The sequence below is a fragment of the Macaca nemestrina genome, chromosome 8, assembly GCF_043159975.1.
Source record: "Macaca nemestrina isolate mMacNem1 chromosome 8, mMacNem.hap1, whole genome shotgun sequence".
NCBI classification, from domain to species: Eukaryota; Metazoa; Chordata; class Mammalia; order Primates; family Cercopithecidae; genus Macaca; species Macaca nemestrina.
Window position 1 is genome coordinate 126404919 of NC_092132.1, and position 21395 is coordinate 126426313.

Genomic DNA, 21395 nt, shown 5'->3' on the forward strand with positions numbered 1-21395 from the left:
AAAGGCACGACACAGAGCAGTATGTGCTGCTTTTAGGGAAAGTCAAAGACTGCAGTGACACATCGTAAAAGTTAAGTAATTGTTACATTTTCCTAATTTCATTTCAGAGAAAGAAAGGCGGGAAATGTAAGTATGAACTAGTTTTTAATTTTTTATTACCCCTGCTCAGTCGAAAATCCACACATAATTTTTGCTTCCCCAAAAACTTAACTACTAATAACCACAGTTGATTGGAAGTCTTACCGTTAGCATAAACAGTCAGTTAATACGTATTTTGTATATGTATTATGTTCTGTATTCTTACAATAAAGTAAGCTAGAGAAAAGAAAACGTCATTAAGAAAATCATGGCTGGGAGTGGTGGCTTATGCCTGTAATCCCAGCGCTTTGGAAGGCCGAGGTGGGCAGATCACGAGGTCAGGAGTTCAAGACCAGCCTGACCAACATGGTGAAACCCCGTCTCTACTAAAAACACAAAAATAAGCTGGGCGTGGTGGTGCGCACCTGTAATCCCAGCTGCTCAGTAGGCTGAGGCAGGATAATCACTTGCACCTGGGAGGCGAAGGTTGCAGTGAGCCGAGATGGTGCCATTTCACTCCAGCCTGGGCAACAGTGAGACTCTGTCTCAAAAAGAAAAAAAAGAAAGAAAATCATAAGGAAGAGAAAATACATTTACAATACGGTATTTATCAGTAGAGTAAGTTTACTTCATCTGTTTACAAGATGAATTGTACATCTGAAATGACAGGCAACAGCAGCTGCAGACCTCAATCTACGGCACATATGAAGCGGTTCAACTTTTTCTTGCAATGTCATGACTTTTCTCTGCTACTTGGGAGCTGCTCCAGGATCATTGGACTTCAGATGGGTCCCATGGTGTTATTCAAGATTTAGGGTATTGCACTAAACAGGCTGCAAAATACATGAGAACTGCAAGAGATCACTTTTTATTGCCATATGCAATTTACTGGAGTGATGAACTGCTTTCGTGGAGATGATTAACATCACGTGGCGTTTGGCGTTTTAAGTAGATAGTTGCAACACTTGAGCTACCACAACAGCAACAGGAGGTGGCTCTGAAGTTATTACAGTAGTATAGTGTGTACTACAGTTAATTTTACACAGTTATGATTTAATACTGCATCTTAATGCTTGTTTACATTTCTCTTGACTGCAAATGGTGCCATGTACAGTCTATAGGTGTTTATAGAAGTTTCGATAAATTTTAACTTTTCATAATAGAATCATTCATTTCATGGTAGTACATGATCAAATATAAACTGGGATCTACATCTATTTTATACATTCATGACATACCTTTTTCTTAACTTTTTGTTATTTCTAGGCTACAGGGTTTGTCTGTGAGTTTTTTCAGATTGTCGCAAATCTTCAAAATGTTTTTCAATTATTGAAAAAGAATCCACGTATAAATGGACCCACGCAGTTCAAACCCATGTTGTCCAAGGGTCAACTGTGTTTTTTTTCCTTTTGAAACGGAGTCTGTCACTCTGTCGCCCAGGCTGTAGTGCAGTGACACAATCTCGACTCACTGCAACCTCTGCCTCCTGGGTTCAAGCGATTCTCCTGCCTCAGCCTCCTGAGTAGCTGGGACTATAGGCATGTGCCACCATACCTGGCTAATTTTTTGTATTCTTAGTAGAGATGGGGTTTCACTGGATTAGCCAGGATAGTCTCGATCTCCTGACCTTGTGATCCACCTACCTTGGCCTCCCGAAGTGCTGGGATTATAGGCATGAGCCAACATGCCCGGCAACTGTGTTTAATTCTAATGCAGTGCATGCATATTTGACTGTCTGGACCAAATGAAGATCTGCCAAAAAAATGTGCATCTTGCCACCTCATTACTGTTGATAACACTGCTCTCTGCATGCTTCTATTTCCTTTCACAACCTAGCAAGCTATTCAGAGTCAGCGAGAGGCTGTTTTAGAAAGAAATGAAATGATAAAACTACAAAGGACTAGAATTCTCAAGGAAAAACTGAAGGTGAGTTAACAGGTGTCCCTATGTGTTTTTCTGTATCCCAGCGACTAGATTTTGAGGTACAAATGTATACCTGGTATTGTGTAGTTGCAAGGGCAAAAGCTTTGGAATAGACAGTTTGTTCGTTTGGTTTGTTTTGTTTTTGAGACAGGGTCTCACTCTGTTGGCCAGGCTGGAGTGCAGAGGTGTGATCTCGGCTTGCTGCAACCTCTGCCTCCCAGGTGCAAGAGATCCTCCCACCTCAGCCTCTCAAGTAGCTGGGACTATAGGCATGCACCACCATGTCTGGTCAATTTTTGTAGTTTTTGTAGAGATGGGGTTTCACCATGTTGGCCAGGCTGGTCTCGAACTCCTGACCTCAGGTGATCTGCCTGCCTCGGCCTCCCCAAGTGCTGGAATTACAGGCATGAGCCACCACGTCTGGCCTATAACAGTCTTATACAACTATAAAACTAAAACCAAGTTTAAGATAAAATATAAACAAAATAACATAAGGGATATATCAGAGTAAGTACAATGTGACAGATGATATGTTTGGCTGAAACAAAATCTTCGGTATTGGATTCAGTAGTAAAAACATCTGGCCAATGTCCAGCTCTATATTCAATTTCTTTCTGTATTTTGTCTTCAATGATGTTGATACAGAAAACATGTGCTGTACAACATGGAACTGAAAATTTCAAAGCTTTTGTTTCTAGCGCAGTATCATTAGGCCTCTTGCTTAAGCCAGAATATTGTACCAGGCAATTCTTGAATGCCAGTTTTAATGAGGCAAAACTTAGTAAAGCTGGTTGTGGTCTCCTGAATTGTTCTTGTTGGTATTAAAGAAATATGCATTGTATGAGTGCCTGATCATATTATCCCTGGAAACGGAAACATGGAATACTTCAATACACAATTTACAACTATGCCAGTAAACATGCCGAATTGGTTTGTATAAGTTAGGGCCTGGGCGGCAGTACATCAGCTTGCAGGGTGACTATAGCTGTCACTGCTATGGTGCAAGTTCTTCTGAGGCCTCCAACACACACCTCTGATGGCAAGGTGATACCTTCATTCTCCAACCACTTTATTTCAGTTTGAAATATTGTGAAACCTTGACTTGTGCTACATGCCATCGTTTGGAACTTTTTTTTTTTTTCCCCCAGACGGGTCTCACTCTGTCACCCAGGCTGGAGTATAGTGGCACAATCATAGCTCACTGCAACCTTGAATTCCTGGGCTCAAGCTATCTTTCTGCCTGCCCTCCACTCCCCCCGACCCCCACCAGCCTCCCAAGGGGTTAGGACTACTGGTATACCAGTATGCACCACCACATCCAGCTAATTTTTAAATTTTTTGTAGAGACAGGGTATGTTGCCCAGGCTGGTCTCTAATTCCTGGGCTCAAACAGTTCTGCTTGGGCCTCCCAAAGCACTGGGATTACAGGTGTGAGCCACAGTGCCTGGCCTTGGAGCAAATTTAGTTTTAATCACAGGAAACATGAGATGGAAGTTCTTTATAAGGCGTTTCTTGAGTTTCCGTCACTTTTTTTCTTTTTTTTTGGATGCATTTGAGATAGGCAGTCACTTTGCACATACCTCAGTATCAAAACACAACCCACCTTCATCTACATGTGGATGTCTCCCTTTCCTAGGTCCCATGAAGCACTTAAGTGTTGCTTTGCAAGAAAATCTGGAATTACTGTCTACTCCACCAACCATGAGCATTTTTTCCACTAACATCAAATATATGCCCCACGTTTCCATTTCCAGGCCTTTTGATGTAAAGGCCTGGAAAATGCTGACCTTTCAATGCTGAATCATAACATAATCTTTTAAAAGGCATATTAAATGGCAGTTAAGTAATGCACACAACTCATTAGAAGGAAGGGCAATGTGAACAGCTGTGACCACGTTTGCCATGTGCAGTGTATGAGCCTCCTAAGCACCACAGCTAGGTGGCTTGGAACAACAGAAAATTATTCTCTCCCAGTTCTAGAGGCTGGAAGTCCAAAATCAAGGTGTTAGCAGCACCATGCTCCCTCTGAAGCTGTGGGAAGGATCTGGTCCAGTTCTCTCTCTGCTTCTGGTAATTCCTGGCTTGTGGCAGCACAACTCCAGTCTTCATGTGCCATTCTTCTTGTGTGTGTGTCTCTTTATCCAAATTTCCTCTTTTTTTAAATACACCAGTCATTGGATTAGGGGTCCACCCTACTCCAGTATGACTTCATCTTAATACATTTTATCCTCAATGACCCAATTTCCATATAAGGTCACATTTTTAGGTAATGGAGACTAGGACCTCAACATGTGAATTTTGGAGGGGAATATATTTCAACCCATAACACCCAGGCAGTGACAACCACCTTGTGACTGCCACCTGCCCTACGGCAGTTGCAACATGCATCTCAATTTCAAAAATATTAAACGGGAAACAATGTGCCTCTTAGTATTGATAAGCTGTGGTCACATGTCAGCTGAAATTATGTGGTTGAAGATTGGGGATCACAATGTAGTTATGGATTTGGGTTATTAGTTTGAGATTCAAGACTGAGACACAGGCACATAGATCCTTCCAAGATGTGTGATTTGGGCCCCATCCTATAGTAATGCAACTTTTCAGCTCCACATCTTTTCTTATTACCTGGTATGTTACGGGTCACTTGACCTCCCCTTAAATTTTGCCTTGACCCAGTTTTTTGTTTGTTTTGTTTTTTTGTTTTGTTCCCATTGCCCAAGCTGGAGTGCAATGGTGCGATCTTGGCTCACCACAACTTCCAACTCCCGGGTTCAAGCAATTCTCTTGCCTCAGCCTCCCGAGTAGCTAGGATTATAGGCATGTGCCACCACGCCTGGCTAATTTTGTACTTTTAGTAGTAGAGACAGGGTTTCTCCAGGTTGGTCAGGTTGGTCTGGAACTCCTGACCTTAGGTGATTTGCCCACCTTGGCCTGCCAAAGTGCTGGGATTACTGTGGTATGAGCCACTGTGCCCGCCCGCCCTTCCTCCCTCCCTCCCTCCCTCCCTCCCTCCCTCCCTCCCTTCCTTCCTTCCTTCCTTCCTTCCTTCCTTCCTTCCTTCCTTCCTTCCTTCCTTCCTTCCTTCCTTCCTTCCTTCTTTCCTTCCTTCCTTCCTTCTTTCCTTCCTTCCTTCCTTTCCAGCATCTTCCTCTGTTGTCCCGGCTACAGTTCAATGGCACAGTCTTGGCTCACTGCAGCCTCCAGCTCCCAGGCTAAAGTGATTCTCCTACCTCAGCCTCCTGAGTAGTTGGGACTACAAGTGTGTGCCTCCATGCCCAGCTAATTTTTTGTATTTTTAGTAGAGATGGGGTTTCACCATGTTGGCCAGGCTGGTCCTGAATTCCTGAGCTTATGCAATCTGCCTGCCTCGGCCTCCCAAAGTGCTGGGATTACAGGTGTGAGGCACCGTGCCTGGCCTCCCTTTTGGTTTGAGTTTCCCCATTTTCTCCTCTTTCACATACAATATCTTTCTACAAACTTTAATATATTGTGTTACGTTTTATTATGATAAGCCATGTGTTTAAATTAGAGCAGTGTCTAATGTTTCTGTGGTGTAATTTAATAAATATCTACTAACATCTTGGATCCTACCTCCAACTATAGCTGTTTCTACTTATCTTTTACAATAATATGAACACTTTATACTAGAGTCACTTCATTGACACTATAAAAACATTTCTTTTTGCTACAATAAAAAGCATAAATGTTAACTAATTTTCAATAATTTTTAGAAAAGTTATACAAGGTTTACGTCCAGATTTTAAATAATGCAAACATCTGGGCACAGCTAAGCACATGCCTTTCTTGGAACTGTTTTAAAACCCTACTTAAACTTAATTCTACATTAATTTCATCTCCCAGTAGAAAATAGTTTCAGCTTTCCCTAAACTTTTTCCTAGAGTGAAAACTCTATCAAAGCAAATTCTCAGCAGATAGATTCTTTATGCAACTTCAGCTGACTCTATAAGAGGGTTGGTGGGGGTGGGCCTCTGGCAGTCTACACAGATATCTGTGTTCCAGCCTTAACTACATGTGCTTCCAGGTTGCCAGGGACACGGCTTCTCACCAGTCTCAGTGGACTGCAGGGCGTCTACTCACTCAGCTCTTTTATATCTTTACATCAGAAAGAGATTGACAACTCTCCACTGGTTTCTACCTCCCTCAAATACCCACACCCACACATATACAATCTCTTTTTTTTTAAGTGAGAAGAATGAAAGAATATGGAATGCTATTTATGTATGATTCTAGCATGACTTCTCCATAACAATGTTTTTCTAAGCATAAAAAAAGACTTTCTCAAATAATTCTTAATTGCTTGACTTTTTTTTTTTTTTCCCCCGAGATGGAGTCTCTCTCTGTCACCCAGGCTGGAGTGCAGTGACACGATCTCAGCTCACTGCAACCTCCACCTCTCGGGTTCAAACAATTATCTTGCCTCAGCCTTTCGAGTAGCTGCGACTACAGGTGCACACCACCACACCTGGCTAATTTTTGTATTTTTTAGTAGAGGTGGGGTTTCACCTATTGGCCAGGCTGGTCTCGAACTCCTGACCTTGTGATCCGCCCACCTCGGCCTCCCAAAGTGCTAGGATTACAGGTGTGAACCACCACGCCCAGCCAATTGCTTGACATTTAACATCATAATTTGTTTCAACATTAGTCTGCATTAAAATGTGTATGATCACTCACTACCTAAGAAATTGTTGCCTTTATAGGACTTTAGTCAGGTTTGTGTTGTGTTGCACTTGGAAATATTTAACAACTAGCTCTTTGTTTAAAAAAAATCCCTCAAAACAAACAAATGATAAAAAAACAAAGGGCTGATGTGTACCATTTGCCAATTCCTGTGGTGTAAATAGGAGTTAGTGGAGATTAGGACCTCAACATGTGAATTTTGGAGGGGGATACATTTCAGCTCATAACATGCAGGCAGTGACAACCACCTTGTGACTGCTACCTGGCCTACAGCAGTTGCAAGATGCATCTCAATTTCAGAAATATTAAACAGGGAAACAATGTGCCTCTTAGTATTGATAAGCTATGGTCACATGTCAGCTGAAATTACTTGATTGAAATTTGGGGATCACAATGTGGTTACGGATTTGGGTTATCAGTTTGAGATTCAGGATTGAAACAGTCCCACTATTGTCAATTTCAAACTACCAGTGTGACGTCACGGAATGCAGAGTAGGAAAGTGATGTGTGCTGTTGGCTTTCAGGAACTGGTACGAGCTGGCTGCAGCACGCCACTGCCCATTCCAGACATGTGCTTCTTTTTTGAGAAAGGATCCTGGTATTATTACCCCTCTGAACATTTAAATACACCTTTGAACTATTATCTCTACACATTTTCTTCTAGAATTGATATTTAACTCCCAAGACAATAGTTTCTATGCAGCAGTTCCCTCATAACTTCTGACCTTGTTAGGACTGGACAGATGGCAACACCAGACCTTGAGAACATTGTCTGTTCCCAGAGGGGGCCATGGAGAACTGAAAGTGAGTGAGCTGAAATTGGCTGAAGGCTCTTGGGGGTCCTGTGCATGATTGCCTTTGCTGTGGTTTGAGTTATTCTGTTTTCTGTGTGACTCTTTCACTTCAGAGAAAACTGCCAGCTGACTTCAAGGTTCTGGAAGCCTCAGATCTGGTGTATACAGTCAGCGCCCAGGAGTACTGGCAGCAGGCTCTCCTCACCGAGGAGGAAACGGGTAATTTATGATTTTTTTTAATCTCCAGCACTAAAATTCTCAAGATCAAGTGGCACTTAAAATTTCCTGTTCTAGAACTTTTTGTGCAACACAATTTTTTCCAGCTTGCCACGGTTTCAATATCAATTGCAAATAAAGATATTTTCTTGTTTGCATTTTTTTTTTTTTTTTTTTTTTTTGAGACAGTCTCGCTCTGTCACCCAGGCTGGAGTGCAGTGGCTGGATCTCAGCTCACTGCAAGCTCTGCATCCCGGGTTTACGCCATTCTCCTGCCTCAGCCTCCCGAGTAGCTGGGACTACAGGCGCCCGCCACCGCGCCTGGCTAGTTCTTTGTATTTTTTAGTAGAGACGGAGTTTCACCGTGTTAGCCAGGATGGTCTCGATCTCCTGACCCCGTGATCCGCCCGTCTCGGCCTCCCAAAGTGCTGGGATTACAGGCTTGAGCCACCGTGCCTGGCCCTTCTTTGCATTGTTATGGTGTCAGAGACCACAATTCCTCTGGCCTCCAAATCTTACCATGGGTTGGTAAAGGTCAAATAATTGGGTTGCCGGATGTGGTGGCTCACCCCTGTAATCCCAGCACTTTGGGAGGCCAAGGTGGGTAGATCACCTGAGGTCAGGAGTTTGAGATCAGCCTGACCAACATGGTGAAACCCCATCTATACTAAAAATAGAAAATTAGCCAGGCATGGTGGTGCATGCCTATAATCTCATCTACTTGGAAGGCTGAGGCAGGAGAATTGCTTGAACCCAGGAGGCAGAGGTTGCAGTGAGCTGAGATTGCGCCATTACACTCCAGCCTGGGCAACAAGAGCAAAACTCTGTCTCAAAAAAACAACAAAAAGCCAGGGGCAGTGGCTCATGCCTGTAGTCACAGCACTTTGGGAGACTGAGGCAGGTGGATCACCTAAGGTCAGGAGTTCAAGACCAACCTGGCCAACATGGTGAAACCCTGTTTCTACTAAAAAATATAAAAAATTAGCCAGGCGTGGTGGCGGGCACCTGTAATCCCAGCTACGCAGGAGGCTGAGGCAGGAGAATTGCTTGAACCTGGGAGGCGGAGGTTGCAGTGAGCTGAGATCGCGCCATTGCACTCCAGCCTGGGTGACAAGAGCAGAACTCTATCTCAAAAAAAAAAAAAAAACTGGGTTATTTCCTTAGTCCCCTCCCACCCAGCTATGGGCATTTTTAGAATTATTTTGTGAGGGACTATTGTATATTTTGTCTGCGAGGCAGGGAAAGCATAAGGCATGGCTCTTTCTTCACAGAACTTGAAATATGGATGAGGAGCTAATACTAACCCAAGTGCAGAAATTGAAGTAAAACTGAGGCTTCGTTAGTTGCTGCTGACGGTTGAGTGCAACAGCAGCCCGGGGAATCTAGAGCTCTGTGTGCATTAGACACTCAGTGGAAAGTGGGTGGGCAGGCAGGGTCAGGACTGCATTGTCATCTGAACTTGACAAGGCTTGCGACGTGCATGCATTTTAGTAGACGTGTAGGTATGTGCATGGAGGTTAAGGAGTAGAAAGTGTGAAATGTTCCCAGAGATGGGGGAACTGCTTGATTAAGGGTATAAAAGACAAAATTAGCATGGTATATGGAAGGAATAATATAGAGAAATTGCTACATATGGGAATAATGGGAAAAAGGACAGGAATCCTGTCACATCTAGAATCCTGCATGTCAGAGGTTCTTCTTCCTTTCTACAGCAAGCATGGGCTATTCCAGTGTTAAGGGCTAGTTGACATAGAAAAGTCTAGGGGGACTGAAGGGCTGAGACTCTAGACTTGTGAGCACTTTGCTTTACCTCTGTAAGTGATAGCTGTCCAAAGGAAAGACCCCATGTTTTCAACCAGCCTATTCTTTTCCATGTGGTTTTTTTTATACGGCTAAGTAAAATGAATATGCAGTATTGCTGATCTACGATTCATCACTGTCATTGATCCTAGACACGGGAAAAGTGCTTTTCAGAAAGGTTGATTCTGTAGGCATCCAGCCCACTCGGGATCTCAACTCTAGTTCATTCAGACCGCCATCTTGGTCTTTCAACTTTTATGAATTCTATTGACCACAAACTTGTGGCCTTTTACAATTATTTGTACTGTCTGTGAATTCCAGAAATCCCTAAGTTAAGAGAATACGTCAGGAAGAGGCTCTTGGACAAGAAGAGGAGGACGGTGACCAAGTATGTGACTGAAGCCTTTGGCCTGTTGCTCCTCACAGATAGTTTCAGCTCCACACAAAACCTGCCGGTATGGAAGACATCGGGTTTTCATATTTTCCCTGTACCTGGGCAGGACATTTCCTTTTACCAAGTTAGAAAATTAACTTATGATATTTTTTCTTTTCATATTAAAGGAAGATACGAAGTTCAGAGAGTCTAAAAGGACAAAAAGATAATTAGAAGGTTAAAATCATAACGTTTGGGTAAAAGATAAAGGAATAATATTTTACCTGGGACAGATGGGCTGAGAGAAAAATGTCAAAATAGTAGCTATTTTCCATCTCTCCTGAGACTCGAACAAGGTGGAGCATGCATGTTTAAGCGATGGCAGGCGTGATTTGGCTTGCTTCTAGTGGAATACAGACTCTTCTTGGTTATCCTGGAGAGGCGTGCTTATGTACACAGTCCAAAAATATTTCATCTGTTTCTGGTGCTGTCAGAATCTCAAGCTCAGAGGAGCGTAGGAAAATAATGTGAGAGGATGGAAGCTCGGAGGGAATTTCAGTAGAGTTTTGATAGTTATCTTCACTGGCAAGAATGCAGGCCTTCTGAAAAACTAGTTAAAATTACTTTTCTCATAGTAATTGACATATTTATCTCTTCATGGATGATTTCTTTTTAACCCTAAAATAAGAGGGATAAGCTACTAGATTAGAGACTTGGGGGGTTTTGGAGAAAAACCTCTTACCGTCATCAGTCACCAGCTGTGTTGTCTCCTTATGAGAGATGGAATATACAAAGACAGTGGCTGGACCATGTGTAAAAGTAGATCTCTGACCCACAACCTGCAGCAATCTGCCCAGAAACCAACCTCTTATCTACAATAAACAGCCCAGGAAGCCTTCTGTCTGTAAGTCAGACTTGCAGGAAGTCAAACTGCTATCTCTAATAACAATCCAGGAGGTTGAAGAATAACTCTGTTAACAATCAGCACTAGATGGCCAGGACTTGATGAATAACTTCCCTAATCTCTTTCCCTGCTTCCAACTTACTACCAACCGGAAAAGTCAAATGTCTATAGCTAACCAACCACATTGGCTGCTCTGCTTTTAGCTAGCCCGTCTCTAGTGTCCCCAGGCCAACAACCTCCAATCAGGGCACCCCTGAAGCCTTTCCTTTTGTCCACCATGAAGCATTTCCACTCCCCTGCCTGCTTTTGAGTCTCTGCTAAACTCAAATAATGGTGCCGACTCCATTGCTGTAGTGAGCTCTGAATAAACAGCCTCTGCCTGTTCTTATTTGGTTGGTCCTCACTTACTTCCACACTTGCCTTCACCCGTCAGATGTGCACAGTCAAGGTGTTTGTCTTCTTGTTATGCCGGAACAGGGAAGAGGCAGAGGAAGTACATGAATAGGGCTCTGTGAGGGGTCGAGGAGCTGATCCTGAGGATGGGGAAGGTGGGCCAATGGTGACCCTGTGGGGTGGCAAGGGGAGGCAGACACTCGAGACTTGACTTCCACGTGGGAGTAAGCAGTGCCACCTGGAGCCTTTGGTTGTGTATAAAGGCTTGTAAAAAGGCTTTAGTGGTGTGGGATCTTTCTTCTGCATAAAAGGGGCATATAGAGCAAAATTCAATCTTTTTTTAATCATATTTCTTATGGCTTGTTTTGGTCTAGTTATACAAGACAGAAACAAAACCAAACTCTTGGAATGTGATATTTTCTCATTTGACTTTTGTCTGCTGAAATCGTTGGGGAAGGATTTGACCTTCCAATTTCCCAAAGCAGTTCTTCAGGGTGAAATTTGTCTCTCAGCCCAGCACAAGATTGCTTTTGGAAGTGCTGATGGAAAATTAATCCGAGGTGGGCTGTGTGTGGTTGGTGTATTGTACAAACATAAGGACAAGGCATTTTGCCATCAAGGCCGGAAGTGCCCACCCCACATGCTTTTCTTTGCTAATATGGAAGTGCAGTGCTCAGAGGGGCTCAGATTCACCCTTGCAGCCAGACTCTAAGCAGCAGAAAACACAGAGGAGAAGGGGGCTGACTGGCAATTCTGCAATAGCTATGTTAGGGAGTTGCTGGCAACTTTGCTCAAAATTCCTTGGCCTTAGATATTGGTCTTACTCTTAGCTCTTTGATAGAAAGTTGGAAGGCAAGAATTTGTCAGTTCCTTTGAATTTTGAAAAATCAAATCTAAATATGTGTGTGATTGATTTTTTTTTCAAAGATGATCACTGAAACCAAAAATTTAGAGTTTGAGTAGTGATTTTAAATAAGCAATCATTATTTTTAAGAATTCATAGGAAGTTGATGATCACATCTCAATGTCAAATGAAGTCTGCGTTTATTCACACTAAGGGCCAGCTTCTCTGTTTCTTATTGTTCTTTTGTTCTCCACTCTTCCCTTTCTTATCATTCTTTTGTTTATTCAAGAGAGATTTATTGACAGTGAGGCATTGTGAGAATCATGCCCATAGTTTTTGTTTTCATGACTTCTTTCTTCTTTCATTTTCATCACTGGTGACAACACAAATTCAAAAGAATCTAAAGGATGTCCTGGGAAAAATGCTTTGTAGAATTCTTAATGGTGAAAATGAGGAAAATTCCTGGGGTGCACCGAATTCTAAACAGTCTCCATAAACTCTAAAACGTATTTACTCCAAGATTCACCAAGTTTTAGAGTGTGAGGTTGTTTTCAAGATCATTCAACCCAGTTCACTTACTTTAAAGATGATACTGTTGAGAACCAGAGAAGTTAAATTACCTATATCATGTCACACATCAATTCAAGAGCTATTTCTGTCTATTTGGAATAGAATTTAAAAGCCCAAATTATCTCGCAGTTTCTCTGGGCCCTGCATTTAATCCAGAAATGTCTGTGGGTTTTGCTGTCTGTGCTGTGCCCTAGAATAAAAGAACATGACTAAGAGCCTGTTCCTTTGGCAAGTTTCTATCCAGGGAAGGAGACACAGGGAATGAGAGAGAAGTCATATGACAGGAGACGTGCTATGGTGCAGGACTGTGGGAAGTGCAGTGGGAGAACAGGACAGAGAGCCCCACCTCTACCTGGGCACTCAGGGAAGGTGCCTCATGGGAAGGACCTTTGAGCTTTGTCTCGGGAAGAAACAAAGATGAAATCAGCAAGGCCCACAGGGCACAAGATGAACAGCACACTTGCGGAATAGCAGCAAGTCCGGGGGTAGCTACTTGGCAGGACATGTCGGGCAAACAGGGATGGTGGTGCTAGAGAGGTGGGGTGAGTTCTGGCTGTGAAGTGCCTTAAGGACCAAGCTGGGGAGTGTGGCTCTGTCTGCTGCAGGCACTGTGGGGCCCACCAAGGTTCCCATGCAGGGAACAACACTATGGGTTACCAGTTTGGCACTGTATTAGTCCGTTTTCATGCTGCTGATAAAGACATACCTGAGACTGGGTAATTTATAGAGAAAAAGAGGTTTAATGAACTCATAATTCCACGTGGCTGGGGAGGCCTCACAATAAGGTGGAAGGCAAAAGGCACGTCTTACATGGTGGCAGATGAGAGAAATGAGAGCCAAGCAAAGAGTGTTTCCCCTTATAAAACCATAAGATCTCATGAGACTCATTGACTACCATGAGAACAGTATGGGGGAAGCCAACCCCATGATTCAGTTATCTCCCACCAGGTCCCTCCCACAACACGTGGAATTATGGGAGCTACAATTCAAAATGATATTTGGGTGGGTATACAACAAACCATATCAGGCACCTAGGAGTCAAGGCTTTCTCTGGTGGTCACTTCCTTGTATTATTTGAATATATGTTTTCTCCCTGATTAGACTGTATTCTTTGAAGAAGGAAGCATGGATTTATTTTTGTGGTCCTGTAGCTTTGCTATGCAAAGTGTGGTCCATAGCTCAGAAGACCAGCATTACCTGAGGACTGGCTAGAAATGCAGAATCCCAGGGTCTTGGATTTCGGATTTTAAGATCTCCTGTTGATTTGTATGCACATTAAAATTTGAGAAGTATTATCCTTAAAAACTGCTTGGTGCAGAGTCAAAGCTTGTGAAATGTTTGTTGAATCAGATGTCATTGGAAAAACCTGTTTTAATGACAATTGGATTTATATGTGGATAGCTACTTCCCCAAATAGCTTGATGGATTATACATCTGAAATAAGTTGCTGAATAAGCAGAGACTGTGATTTTTAAGAAATGAAATAAGTTGCACCAGGCAGGTATTTGTTCTATCCTCTAACCCCACAAAGGGGTCTGTGCACTGAGTAAGGTCTTATGGGGACAGTAAAGAGAAGTCAGCTCTGAGTGATAAGCTGAATCTTGAGCTGGTGACAAGCTTAAAGGAAGCAAAGCTGGAGGAGAAGGTGCCCTTAGGGAGGGGGTGGCCTGATGCTTTTATGGTCCTTGTCCCTAGAATGAACACTTGCACATGAGTGTCCTGCGGAGATTTGCAGAAGAGAAGGTTGAGCTGCTGGAGAAGGCCATCGGGCACTGCTTCGCCTGCATGGAGCAACCTCTACAAGAAGGGGTCAGGACCGCCAGGACTTCTTACCGCTGCATCCTCAGGGCATGCTTGGTGGTGAGTGACCCTCCAGGAAAAACTCGGATATTCCGGGAGGCCTGCCCAATCCCCAAGCTCCTTTTGCATCATCCCATTCCCTTCAAAAGAGATAAAGAGCTAGAGGGCCAGGCACGGTGGCTCACGCCTGTAATCCCAGCACTTTGGGAGGCCGAGGTGGGCAGATCACAAGGTCAGGAGATCAAGACCATCCTGGCCAACATGGTGAAACCCCATTTCTACTAAAAATACAAAAATTAGCCAGGCGTGGTGGCATGTGCCTGTCATCCCAGCTGCTCGGGAGGCTGAGGCAGAAGAATTGCTTGAACCAGGGAGGCAGAGGTTGCCGTGAGCCGAGATCGCACTACTATGCTCCAGCCTGGTGAGAGAGTGAGACTCCATCTCAAAAAAAAAAAAAAAAAAGGCTAGAGGAGGGTAGCAGAGAGGGAAAATTGTAAATAACAGTTGTTCATCTGTGTCTCGAAAGGACCAACGAAGGTGCACAGTTCAGCAAAGACAGAGTGGGAATCTGGGATCTGAGGATCTGAGGGTCTTGGTTGGAGTACCAGCTCCACCAAACATCCACCCTGTAGCTCCGGGCAAAGCCCTAGACCCATTTTAAAAATTTCTTGGTTTTCTTCTGTAAAATGAGGATGCTCAATGCTTGCCCTACCTATCCGGTAGCGTTGATGTCTATCAATTAGCTTACACAATAAGGAAACATCTTGTAACCTCTCACTTGGCATTCAAATTGTTTTATTTCTCAATTAGTTGTATAGAGTTTCTGAAGGATGAAAATATAAGTGCAAGGCAGTATTTATCTAAGACTAAGGGGTGAAAAAAGAGGCCCATTGTATTAGTCTGCTTGGGCTGCCATAACAAAATCCTATAGACTGGGTGGCCTGAACCACAGACATTGATTTTCCCATAGTTCTGAAGGCTGGAAGTCCAAGATCAAGGCGTCAGCAGGGTGAGTTCTGAGGCCTCTCTCCTCTTCTGGAGATAGTAGATGGCCACCTTCTTGCTGCGCCCTCACATGGCCTCTTCACTGTGCACGCACACTCCTGAGATCTCTTTCTCTTCTCAGAGGGACACCACACCTGTCAGATCAGGGGCCCGCCTTTATGACCCCATTTAACCTTAATTACCTCATTACCAGCTGTGTCTCCAAACACAGTCACCCTGGGGGTTAGGGCTTCGCATATGAACCTCAAGGGTCACACTTTAGTCCGTGGCACCCATTAAGGGGAAGATGTGATGGACAACACTGCTCATGTAACAAAGATGACTTGGTATCCCCTGTGCTGGGAGAAGGGCATGGATGGTGTGTGGTTGTAGTTTTTAATGGGCCTTGGAAAGTTGGAATGTAAGCAGTAGAAAATGTGTGAAAAGGTGAGTGTGATGGGGTGGTTAGCTTCCTGGAGGCTTTTCCATGTGCACCAATGATACCGGCTTTCTAGCACCTGGCCTCTTCTGGGTGTTGTTATCTGTGTGCTTTGTGTAAAAGCTTGTTTAAATGTCTACATGAGCCTGAGTGTGGTGGATCATGCCTGTATTCCCAGCACTTTGGGAAGCTAAGGTGGGTGGATCACCTGAGGTCAGGAGTTCGAGACCAGCCTGGCCAACATGGTGAAACCTGGTCTCTGCTAAAAATATAAAAACTAGCCGGGTGTGGTGGTAGCACCTATAATTGCAGCTACTGGGGAGGCTGAGATAGGAAACTCGCTTGAACCTGAGAGGCAGAAGTTGCAGTGAGCTGAGATGGCGCTATTGCAGTCCAGCCTAGGTGAGAGAGACTCCATCTCAAAAAAAAAAAAAAAAAAAAAATCTAGATAAGTAGGTGCATGTGCTGCAATTTGGATGAAAGGAAAGGAGGAGATTCCTCTAGCACAAGACAAAGAATAAATGCTGAAAGAACCAAGAGTAAAGGAGGAGATAAATTGGGGTGATTCTGGGGTCACTGGGGAGAGTGTCAGTGTGTGGACACAGGAGGATGACAGCTGGAGTGTCTTCCATGCAGTAGGGCATGGATAGCCAAGTATCCGTGCGTATAATATGTACGCGTGCGTGCACTCAGTCAGCAAATGTGAGCAAAATGCTGACTGTGGAACCAGATACTGCAAGTTACCTTATCTGATCCTCACAACCATTCTCTGAGGCAGATGCCCTTATTATTATTTTAATTTTACAGCCTTAGAGAGACTAAATACCTTCTCCACAGCCATGCATGGACTCCACATCTAACCCAGGCCTGCCTAACTTCATAATTGGACACCCAACCCTTGCTGCACTCGCCTGTTGCGTCTCCTAAACTACTCTGCAAACGATTGCAGCAACTTGTAGTTGCCAACCAGTTATGTAGTTTAACATCCATAAATCCCCGTAAAAGTACACTTTGCTGCATTCATTCATTCATTCATTCATTTCTGCAAGTAACAAGGACTTTGGAATACAAGGCACGGTTGCCAAGAGGCTTCGTATCCCACATGGGCCCTGGTTCGTACCTCAGTTTCCCCATCTGCCAGGTGTGTGACCGGGGACAAGTTACTCAACCTCTCTGTGCCTCAGGTTACTCTATGTAAGTTGAGGACCATGGTACCTATGTTACAGGGTTGCTGTAAAGATAACTTGAAAGAATGACCATAGCGGGATAATGCTGGGTTGACCAACGCACTCAGCGTAAAGAGAGTGTCTAACAAGTCAACTGTTTTTCTTATTAGGTTTCAGGGATAGAAGGATACATCCCTGCTTAAAATAGTTAAGAGAGCATTTGGGGAACTATAATAAAAAGGAGCATGCTGGTAAGGACCACAGGACAGTCAGAAAGTTCTCCAAATGTTTAGAGAAGGGAGAGCATTCTGGTGGGGGCTGTGGCAGTCTGGAATCTTTTGGCTGCAAATCAGAGTCCCTAAGTGAAACCATTCTTAGCCATGAGGAAGTGTATTGGCCCACGTGCCCAAAAGCCACGGGAAGAGAGGGCCTGGGGGATGAGCTGAATCCAGTGCCTCTGTGGGCCCCATTCTCAGGCTGCTTCTCTCATGATGGCAAAATGGCTGCAGCTGTTCTTGCACCCACATCTGAACACCATGAGCTCTGGAGCAGGGTTTGTTAACCTCAGCATGATTGACAGCTGGGACCGGATCATGCTTTGTTGTGAGGGGCTGTCCTGTGAATTGCAGGTTGTTTCGTCCCTGGACTCTACCCCCTAGGTGCTGGTAACAGCCCCCATTCTTCAGCTGTGACAAAATCAGTCCTGGTTGAGAATCACTGGTCTAGAGGAACAAGGGAATGGCCGTTTCCGGGCCCACTTTCAGAAGAGTGGAGAACCTTTTTGAGAAACCTCAGCAAAGCTCTTACTGTGTTTCTTTGGCTCTAAATGGGTCACATACCTATTTATAAAATGACCCCTGAAAAAAGGGAATGTCTTGTGCTGAATAGCTCAGGCCTGTGTGTGTGTCCCATCCTGGGGGCAGGAATAGAGTTCATTTTCTCCATAACAGAAGGACTAGGGAGGTGACACTGGAGAAGGAGGGGTGGATATTGGAAAAGAAATCGCAGGCCAGGTTAGAGGACAGTTCAATAAACCTTCTAGAGAGGAGGTTGTTGGAACTTGGTCCTGGAGGATGGTGGTGTGTCTTTGGGCAGAGGAGTGGAGGGGCAGGGAAGGCATTTCAGGGGAGGAAGGCCGGAGCTCATGTGGGAGCCAGAAGGTACCACCTAACTGCAGCGTAAGGACACAGGGCAGGGTTTTGGGGCATTAGGCTGACAGTCAGTTTGCTGCAGACTTTAGACCAGGTTGAAGAGTTGGAACATAGTGAAGTTTTGAGCAGAAGAATAGCTTCATCAGAACTAATGCTTTGGGAAGCGTAATGCTTGGGGAAAAGCTGGAGGCAGAAAGCCTAGTTAGGAAGTGTCAGGGTCTAACTGAGGTCTGAGGGGAGTCAGTGGGCAAGTGGCGGATAGCTGGAAAAATGAGGAATCATAGACAGTTTTGACATGGCTTTATGCTTTCTCTGGGCATGAGCAAGTTGCATGTACAGCATTAGCAGGGTAATTATATCTTTTATAGACAATAGTGATTCTGAGCCAAGCACGAGCTCATGTGGGTGATCATCTAATGCGCCTCATGTGGCGTGGTTACATCATGTACAGGGCTGTGCACCTGTACTCCAAACCTGCTGAGTCATGCTGTGCCAGAAGACTGCCTAGGCCTGCTCCTGACTAAAGTGCAGCCATTTCCCTTACAGTAGCTGCTTCGTTGAGATGAGACACAGTAAAGTCTCAACAAAGGTTGTGGCAGACGGAGTAGGAAGGAAGAGGTGACTGGGAGAGCAAATCTGAAGGACATCTCAATCAGGATTGTCAATAGTTCAGACATGGGGGTGTATGGGAAAGCAAGGTGGCAACATTTTGGGGAAGATTTGCACCCAAGAGAAAGCAAATCACCTCAATTTAAAGAAGATCTAAGGAGATATGGTAGGGAGGAACTTATCCGTTGGTTGGGGAAGCAATATGATCACTACTGAAGATCATGTATTTAGTGTTTCATGGAGGTGGAATGTCTAATGCGATGATGGAAATGTGGAACTGAAGCCTGGAGAGAGGTGGGGCTGGAGGATGTAGCTGTCACTTGCATGGAGTTGATGCACGTATACCAGTGAATGGGATTGAGGAGGAGTGGAGGGAAGGACAGTGATAGGACATTGCCTCATACAAAGGCCACGTTAAGGAAGCAAAAGAATAAAGAGGGGCAGGGGAGGGGCAGAGACGGAAAAGCCTAAGAGGTAGCAGAAGGAAATCGTGTAATGCCTATTTTCTTATTTTTATGCTTATTTTTAGTGTAATGCTTAATTTCTTATTTTCCAATCAGAAAACTGAAGTAATAAAGTTTGTTAAGGCTGAGTGCAATGGCTTATGCCTGCCTGTCATCCCAGCACTTTGGGAGGCTGAGGCAGAAGGATTGCTTGAGGCCAGGAGTTCAAGACCACCCAGGCAACATAGCAAGAACCTATCTCAAAAAGGAAAAAGAAAAAAAGTTGGGCATGGTGGCATGCCTCTGTAGTCCCAGCTTCTCAGGAAGCTGAGGCAGGAGGATCACCTGAGCCCAGGTGTGAGCTATGGTCGTGCCACTGCACTCTAGCCTGGGTAACAGAGAGAGGCCCTGTCTCTTAAAAGAGAAAAAAAAAAGTTTGTTAAGAAGAACATCACATGCTCCTGAGAGGTAAAAACAAACCAACCAACCCACCAGGGCCATTGGATTGGGCCACTGAGGGTTTCACTGGTGACTGTGCTAGGCAGCCACCAAGGGTCCTCACCAGTGGCCCCAAGGGTCCTCACCTCTGGGTATTTATGCCCTCATGGAGTCTCCCCCACATTGAATCAGGGCTGATTTCTGAGCAGGAGAATGCTGCAGAGGTGACGGTGTGTGGCTTCTGAGGCTAGGCCATCAAGGGCCATGGAAGCTTCCATGGTGGCTCTTGGGTCACTTTCTCAGGGCGACGCCTTTGTGTACTGAAATTGAGCCACTGTGTGCAGAGGTCACATGGAGAGCAACTAAGGCCCCCACCTGAGGCCAGGAGCCAGCACCAGCATGCAGCCGGGTATCTTTGGAAGCAGATCCGCCAGCCTCACCCAGATGACTATGCCCCCAGCCACACCTGACCAAACCTCAGGAGAATCCTGAGCCAGAGTGGCCAGCCCAGCCATCCCAGTCCTGACCCACAGAATCCCCGAGAGATGACAGGTGTTTGTGTTTGTTTTTAAACCACTGCACCGCTATGTCCGGGGTAATTTGTTTCAGAGCAATAGATAACGAAGTTACCTTGGATAGAGCTGTTTCTATCCCATAGTTGAAGAACGCAGATCACAGAAAGTGAATGAGTGAGTGGGAGCTGAGAGGACGAAGGCCTGAGGCAGAGACCACCCTGTTGAGAGTTTGCTGTGAGCGGAAGAAGCCACTGCAGACATTTTCGGGCATCTCCAGGACTTTACCCCCCAACTGTCCCCTCTCATCACCCTTTTAATGACTTCTTCCTCTGTGACTACAAACATTCCCAAGGTGCTCCTATCAGATAAACAATGTTTCTTTGAGATCAGAAATTTGGGAAGACATTTATATACTAACACCATATCATTATTTAACATAGGAAAATAACCGTAATGTCTAAGAACAAGAGAGAGGTAAAATGAATTATTTTTCATCCATACGATACTATATTAAATGGTTATTAGTGCCATTTTTGGAACCTTTTTTTTTTTTTGAGATGGAGTTTCGCTCTTGTTGCCCAGACTGGAGTGCAGTGGCGCGATCTTGGCTCACTGCAACCTCTGTCTCCCAGGTTCAAGCGATTCTCCTGCCGCAGCCTCCTGAGTAGCTGGGATTACAGGCATGCGCCACCTTGCCCGGCTAATTTTTGTATTTTTAGTAGAGGCGGAGTTTCACCATGTTGGCCAGGATGATCTTGAACTCCTAACCTCAGATGATCCACCTGCCTTGACCTCCCGAATTGCTGAGATTACCGGTGTGAGCCACTGCACCTAGCCTGGAACATATTTACAATGATTTGGGGATATTCTCATATTGTAATACTAAGTAAAAAGAGCAGAGAAAAAAAAAAGAATTATATCAATTATACAATGCTATGTGGTCATTCCCTTAAAACATATATCATTGATTAAAAATCACAGAGCTCTCTACTGAAATTTTAGCAAACACATTTTTACTCTCTTTACTAATGATTACCATCTGGCTGAAATTGATTAATGTCTGTCATAGGTCTAGCTTTATATTTTTCTTTCCTCTCATTTGTGTATTTATTTCCCTGGGAAAAAAATATCGCCAAGACATATAAATCAAATTGTATTTCATTAAAAGTTTAACAAAAAGTTTATGAAATCTGGACTCTCCTTAGAAAATTCAAGACATGCACTTATTGTCAGGTCATAGCACATTGGCATTCATTC

At 44.3% G+C, this 21395-nt stretch overlaps 1 protein-coding gene across 5 annotated transcripts in view; it reads left to right on the top strand.

Moving 5' to 3' along the window:
- The window catches only part of LOC105481996 (nuclear GTPase, germinal center associated), a 65160-nt gene that overhangs the window by 31589 nt on the left and 12176 nt on the right, over positions 1 to 21395 (top strand). For all 5 annotated transcript variants that reach the window (XM_011741828.3, XM_011741830.3, XM_011741826.3 and 2 more), the window contains 5 exons: positions 108 to 126; positions 1915 to 2004; positions 7607 to 7712; positions 9831 to 9964; positions 14289 to 14453. In XM_011741828.3, the coding sequence (XP_011740130.2) occupies positions 108 to 126; positions 1915 to 2004; positions 7607 to 7712; positions 9831 to 9964; positions 14289 to 14453 (514 nt within the window). The remainder of the gene's footprint in view (positions 1 to 107; positions 127 to 1914; positions 2005 to 7606; positions 7713 to 9830; positions 9965 to 14288; positions 14454 to 21395) is intronic.